Source organism: Amblyomma maculatum, chromosome 1 (assembly GCF_055883805.1).
Source record: "Amblyomma maculatum isolate TAMU_Amacu chromosome 1, ASM5588380v1, whole genome shotgun sequence".
In the NCBI taxonomy this organism is placed as follows: Eukaryota; Metazoa; Arthropoda; class Arachnida; order Ixodida; family Ixodidae; genus Amblyomma; species Amblyomma maculatum.
Window position 1 is genome coordinate 42530622 of NC_139344.1, and position 7204 is coordinate 42537825.

The window sequence follows — 7204 nt, forward strand, 5'->3', positions numbered from 1 at the left end:
CACTTTAGATTATGTGATTAGCAGGTGCAACAGCAAATACTCTGTGTATATGAAGACAGCCTGTCCGGTACAGAGGATGGGCTAAAACGGGAGCGCCAGATAAAGAATTGCATTCGCCGTTTGCAGCCGAGAAATAAAACTCATTTTACGCGTCGTGTGTGTGCCAGGAGAAACAGTAGATTTTAAGAGGGACGCATGTAACAGAAGTGGACAGGTATTAAGTGGTATTGGCTGACTGTGCGTACTGAGCTGCTTGTTTAGCGGGTACAAATGTTCTCTTAAAAGTTATGTGCTTGTATAACCGAAAAGGAGAGCCCTGTGGTGGCAGCACTTGTCTCAGGCCAAAACTTTTAGAGCTTAAATCCGGGATTACTTGCTATTACGTAAGGGTGATCGTAGACAGGCATTACACACACTCCCAGAACAATTTTTCAGCGTAATGGAGACCTTTATTCCCTAGGGTACGGTAATTTGTCGTTAGAAAGGCAACAAAGAAATGTTTTCTCCTGACGGCTGTTTCGGGCTCGGTAAGGATTATCTTTGAGCAATAGCTCTACTCCTCCGGGCACATGCCTGAGGATCGCTTGGTTCCGTCGTTGTGACCTTTCGGCTGAGTCAAGGTCAAAGTGGCGCTTAGCCTATCTAGCGACAAGTCTCGTCCAATGTGTTGTGGCATGACGACAGCTGGTGCATGACCGCAAAACTAACTACTTCACCATCATTAATGAAGTTTGGCCTAGAAAGGTGAAAAGTTTTCAGTAAAGGGAGTGATTATGGGATATGCGCTCCATGGTCTCAGCAGAACAAGTAGTATCAGCAAAACAAAGAGACGTATCCCTCGTCAAACTTGGTTAACCCCTTTTAACCATTGCTAAGCGTTTGTTTAGCTGGTAAAAGTCAGCCAATCAATTTTAGTGAATCACAAAACAATGTTGTATGTCATATACCGAAAAAAAAAAGTACGGTACCAATATGTATTAATCACTAAATTACGAGCATGTGTGCGCGCAAAAACTGTGAACTGTGATACGTGAACCTACGTTGACTTATGTTATTACGCAGCATTCCGGTGCTTCCTCGTGGCTTCTGGAGACTGCGCTGGCGGACAGCATCAGGCCCGAATAGCGGCCTGAATGGTGTCTGATTGCGCTGCTCGCTACCACAGCGGTGGTCGCTGAACTAGACACCACGGACATCGACCCAAAACTCGTCAGGAGCCTGGTTTTTCTGATGAGAAAGGACACACAAAAATTGGCTATTTTGGCAATTGTGCTGCCGTGATATTCTTTGGACAAAAATGAGCTGCCTGCAAAAAATTGTGCTGTTTTGTTCTGCTCCCGCGATATTAACGCAGTGTTGCAAATTTACCATCTGCAGTAATCATCAAACCACTCATTCCTCTGTGAAGTATTGCACTACATATATTGCACTGGTTTTCAGAACACATTGAATGTGTTCGCTTGAGGTAAACATAATATCTTTGTGTCGTCTCTGCTGTATAATATTTCTTGTTTGTGAACCTTTGACGCTTATTCATTATCTCGCTTACCACGGGCGAATTTCACCCATCTCCGTCACGGCGCAGTTGAATGTTTGCTGACTGTGTGATGGTAAGTGAGGAAATATCTTACAACTCTGAAACAGCTACATGCACTAAAGATGACGGGGAATAATCACCATCGGTGTGCATGTAATAGCGTAATGTGTTTCAGCGGGGAGCTTTTGTTTATTATTTCTAAGCGGAGCGCAGACCACGTGAGTGGGCCAGCTCCTGCTTTGTTTTGCGGTCTTGAATGGATCGACAATCCAGACAGTACGCCTGAGACGTAAGTCTCTGCAGCTGGGTTTCATTTTTGTAACGAGTAATGCAGATTCAAAACATCACATAGAAAAGAATGAAATCGCGGTAATTCATCTTGTTCTCGTCTTCTATGCGTAGTGTTTTGAAGTTACATGTGATCTCGAGTTAAAGTATTGCTCGCAGTGCAGGTCGTGCTATAGAGACGCCCTCATGAACAAATAGAAGACGTTTCAAGCAAGCAGACGTCATGTATATGCATCTAAATCAAAGGTCTATGACATGTGTGCTCATAGTAGAGCGAGAAGAACGACCGACGAGAAGCAGGCAGTACCCTTACGCCGGTACTACCTCTGGCGGCCGCACGGTACATAACAGTTTGGCGGCTCCTCGTAGGTCGGTTAGATCACCTCTTTTTCAGAGTTGTCTGTATCCTTACATCGGTTGAAATAATGAAACCGCAATTTTGCCAAGCGCGTCTCCAACGGCTCAGGCCTAAGAGATCGATTGCCGCAAAAAGACTGCGTTTGTTTGTGGTCGCAAACGCCCCAGCATCTCACAAGCACAGTGCCATCACTCGGAAAAATTATGGCACACACAGCCTTTGAGAAATGTTTAAAGTTTGAACCCTGTAGTTAACTTCCTGTAACATCTACACTTTGATCTTAGGCGAAAGGCTGAGAAGCGGTCTTCGTAACATCTATGGAAATGCTATCATTCTGACAAGGAAGGAACAGTTCTTGTTACCCTTTAAAAGCTACGTTCAGAACGCTGCAGGCGCATAACAAGCGATACGACGGGGTGCTGAAAAGAAATAAAGTCTTGGAAAATGCTGTACGTTTTGCAAAAGGAACCGGGATTATTATAGCGGTGAGGCTCACCTTTTGTCAGCGCTCACGTTTCTTGTGCGTATTCGCAGGCGGAGAAGTTCGAACGCCACCCTCTGTACTTCGCGCTGCCCGTCGTGATGCAGTCCCGCTACGTGCTGCTCATGCCTTACACGCGGCCATCGCTCATCTTCCTGCGCCTACACGGCAACGTACGCAGCGCGCAACTCGTGAGTTTGCATCCGTTTCTCGCTTTTATTAATGATAAGCACTCGTAGGGTCACCTTGTGGGGCTTTAACGCAATAGCGGGAAAGGTATGTTTTTGAGGAAAATTAGCCGTTGGCATTGGCGATGTGAGCGAAGCGCCACGAGCATTGCTCTGGCATACAGACGGTATACATGCCGGTTGGCATGACAGGCCACTGACTGCTCAGTGAGCTTTGTACGTCACGAGAACACGTGACCTTTCTGAGTTGGCGGAAGCTGCTAACTGCGGCCGCTTCTTTGAGACGGGAAGGCGAGATGTAAGTTTCACACTTGACCGCTGGATCCCAGACCATAGGACCAGTGCACCGCCAGCATGATGCCAATATTGTGTCAATGTGGAGTGTGCTTTCACGAATCGGTACCCGGCCATGTCGTCAGCCAACAGCCAACTGCCAAGGTCATGACCCGTAATAATTCGCTCATAACGTCTAACAATGCCGGCTCTTGTGCATAATGGGGCCTTTAAAGTTGTTGCGTTAAAACTGGATTAAAATTAGCGCTGCTTTCCGGCCCCGCTTTTAAGATCGCGATGATAAATAAAAGATTGAGCACGAAAGATTAGCCTGTACCCCCCCCCCCCCCCCCCCCTTCGCCCCAAAGAAAGAAGGCAATGAGGGAACGGGGAGGCCATCACAAGCTCGAAAATATGTATGAGTCTTCATAACATCCTTCATCCATCGTTTGGTTTGTTTAATGCAACACCTGGTGGCCCTACACATACCTGGAATTAAAAACACATCTGGAGTTGCCATAAAGGCTCATTTTTCTCTATCATCCTTAGAGAGAGTGCAGGGATGTGTATACTCGACGATCCGAGGCAGGTAGAACTTGAAGCCGTTGGGGAAGATAACACACTACGAGCGGGAGCCGAAGGTGTCGTAGGGAAATGAAAACAGAACCGCGCATATCCTGTTGACAGCAAAGATTCTTGGATAACTGCAATTGGAACCATGATGTGACAGCTAGCCTCGGTAGCTTTTGGCCCATCTTCTCTTATGAAGAAGGCCAGTGCGTAGCAAGCCTAGATATAAGAGAATGCGTCGATTATTAAGAGCACCGCAGTAAAAAAGTGATGGAGTCCGTGTGTCCGTATGTTTCCATCAGGTGAATGACATATTCAATTTCTGCGGTTCTTCTTGTGCGCAAAAACCTCCTTGCCCGACGCCACGTATATTGGCGTCAAAAGCTATGGCTATTCGCTTGGTTCTTAATTCATGTCTCTTATTTTCATTTTGTTTTTTTGCACAGCTCATGATTGGAATCCTGATCAAGGTCGCTACCTTCGTCTGCTCCGTGATTGCAGCCAACACAATGCTCCTCGTGTAGCTGCTACAGACCTAGAGCTCTGTTCATTGCTGTGTTTTTCATTTCTCATTTTTTTCTGGGAAGCTACTTGTTCATCAGTATATCTCTTTTGATCGTAGCCATCACGGTGGTGATCTCATGAGACTTTATCGTCATATGCATTGGCGCTTACTATATTACCTGACTGTCCATAATCCAGTTTAAAGACATTAATCAAGCTATCTTTATTAAGATAGAACTGTGTGGCAGCTCGTCGTTTTCCCGAAAAGTACTTTAGATAAGTTTATCTAATTCTTACTTTCCCCTTTAGCTTTTCCTCAAAATCTAGGGCGTCCAATACGATTTCAATGACTGCGCTAGAATAGCGGTCGTTATTACGTTTACAAGAAATCGGTGTACTATAAAATAATTTCCATTGAGAATATTTCATTCCCGTACGGTCCGCGGGAAAAAAAGGTTTTATATGTCTCAGTGCGGCATGAGAACTCCTTCAGTGTTAAGGAGTAGTAAGATGATGTTGAACAACCAGCGACGAGCTCAACGTACTTCTCCTGTGAATTCCTAAGTTATTGTGAACGATCATGTACGTGTACGTAATTCACTCCCGGTATCTCCTGAGCTACAAAGACTTCAAATTTGCCTTATTAAGTAACATGGTAGGGGATGTCCGCCGACAGTAAAAATTATAAATAAATCGTACTGACATTCTTTGAAAATTTTCGAGATTTTTTTTCTTTAGTAAAGCGATCGCACACATCTGAGGCGTATTATAATGCAAATCGAATAAAGGTTTTGCGTGCTTGCTTAATTTCCTGCGGGGAATAGCGGCGAGGCCATCTTAATAGCTAACTTTTTTCAAAGCCTTTTTTTGAACATTAGAATTGTTTGTTCCACTGTAGATCAGAGGTTATTGTGAATTCCAAGCACTTGTAGCTGTTCACGATGAACAGAGGGCGAACTTCTTAAGCATTAAGAGGAAAAACTTAATGCTTCCGGGTTATAGACATTTAAAGAGTTTCTTCGGTATTAATACTCATCTGCCACGTTGAACAGCAATCTTGAGTTTTAGCTAAGGCATATTTAGAAAAAAAAAACGCTGGCCACAAGGAGTTCATATTTCATGATGTGTACACAGTCGTCGGCAAACAGCTTGATTTTAGCAGGAATCTATTTAACAATGTGATTTATAAATAATAAAAGCACAGTGGCCCAAGCACTAATTCTTGCGAGATACCGGAGCTTGCCAAAGCTGGGCTCGAACACACATTGTCGATTGTTATGGATTGAGATCGAAACGATAAGTACGCCTGTAGTCCCCCGCCCCCAACAGTAAATCGTTTTTAAAGATATTCTTCAGTTTGAACAACAACATTGTGTGTGAGATACGGTCAAGTGCTCTTTCAAAATCTAAAAAACATAACATCTATTTGACACTGGTTATCAATGGCAGCGGCAAAGTACTAAATCGCCTCCAGAAGTTGGGTCACTGTAGATAAGTCCTTGAGAAAACCTTGTTGCCGGTTGTCAATTACGTTATTAGCTTCCAGAAAAGCTTATATGTGTCATTACTGTTTGGTTTGGTTTGGTTTGGTTTGTGGGGTTTAACCAAACCAAACCATTACTATTCCTAATTTACATCAATGATCTGCCTTCTAACATGAAATCTAAATTGAGATTGTTCGCCGATGATTGCGTCGCATACCGCGCCATGTGAGATATAGATTTCAGTAAGGCGCTTGATACACTAAATCCTAATACCCTCTTTGCAAAACTCAAACTTTGTAGTATACGTGGCCATGCTCTCATCCTTCTCAAGTCATATATGTGCTCGCGACCCCAATATGTTGTTATCAATAATTGTCGTTCCGATGTGCTACAAATATCGAATGGCGTGCCACAGAGCAGTCTTCTGGTTCCTATACTCTTTAACGTATACATTAATAATATTGTTATTATATGCAATGAGATAAAATTTATTATTTACGCTGACGACACTAGCTTATTCTGCTCCTCTACTGATATTAATCAACTAACGGATTCTGCGAATAAAGTACCCACTTCTCTGAAGGAATGGTCGTTCTTAAATTCTTTGACGATAAACAAAGAAAAAACAAAGACAATAATATATCATTATTAGGTTGTATTGATAAGAAATGCGTCTGTCAACGATTCATATTTTTTATTTTTTCTTGTCATTGTATAATTTTTGTTCTGTTTCAAAGCACTGTCTCATTTTGTAAAGCGTGAATTGTTCGTTTTATTTCGAACAAACTGCCGCTGCTGCTTATCGTCGACTTTACGGGTGGCGAAGTCCGTCAAGCGGTCATTACGAACTGCTTTTTTTTCGTCACGACAAAAGCGGAATAAACATTCATTCATTCATTCATTCATTCATTCATTCATTCATTCATTCATTCATTCATTCATTCATTCATTCATTCATAATAATAATAATTGGTTCACAGGAAGGGAAATGCGCAGTATCTGTCACACTTGCATTGTGGACACCTGAACCGCGCCGTAAGGGAAGGGAGTAAGGTGGGAGTGAAGGTGGAAAGAGAGAATGGATGAATGTAAAGGGGGAGCCGTAGTGGAGGGCTACGGAGTAATTTCGACCACCTGGGGATCTTTAACGTGCGCTGACATCGCACAGCACACGGACGCCACTTCGTTTCGCCTTCATCGAAACGCAGCCGCCGTGGCCGGGTTCGAACCCGACCACGGCGGCTGCGTTTCGATGAAGGCGAAACGAAGTGGCGTCCGTGTGCTGTGCGATGTCAGCGCACGTTAAAGATTCCCAGGTGGTCGAAATTACTCCGTAGCCCTCCACTACGGCTCCCCCTTTACGTTCATTCATTCAATAACTAATCAAGACGACACGTGCACCCTCCAACAAGACCCAAAACGCTATTCACTTTAGTTTGAAGCATGGCTCATGCCTTTAAACGCAACCAAATGTAATGTCATGGCATTTTCCCGCCTTCACAATTAGATTGAGACTACCTA

General features: G+C 43.8%; 1 protein-coding gene and 1 long non-coding RNA gene across 2 annotated transcripts in view; both read left to right on the forward strand.

Annotated features, from left to right (window-relative positions):
* LOC146202211 (uncharacterized) overlaps positions 1-1238 on the forward strand; it is a 140856-nt gene extending 139618 nt beyond the window's left edge. Inside the window, exon 5 of the mRNA XM_084584262.1 lies at positions 1063-1238. Coding sequence (XP_084440388.1) covers positions 1063-1125 — 63 coding nt within the window. The 3' untranslated portion in view covers positions 1126-1238. The remainder of the gene's footprint in view (positions 1-1062) is intronic.
* A 1484-nt stretch (positions 1239-2722) lies between these two features.
* Positions 2723-6412, forward strand: LOC146202216 (uncharacterized). Its single transcript, XR_014703664.1, has 2 exons — positions 2723-2855; positions 4142-6412. It is a non-coding gene; the product is annotated as an uncharacterized LOC146202216 (long non-coding RNA).
* Positions 6413-7204: the final 792 nt, after the last annotated feature.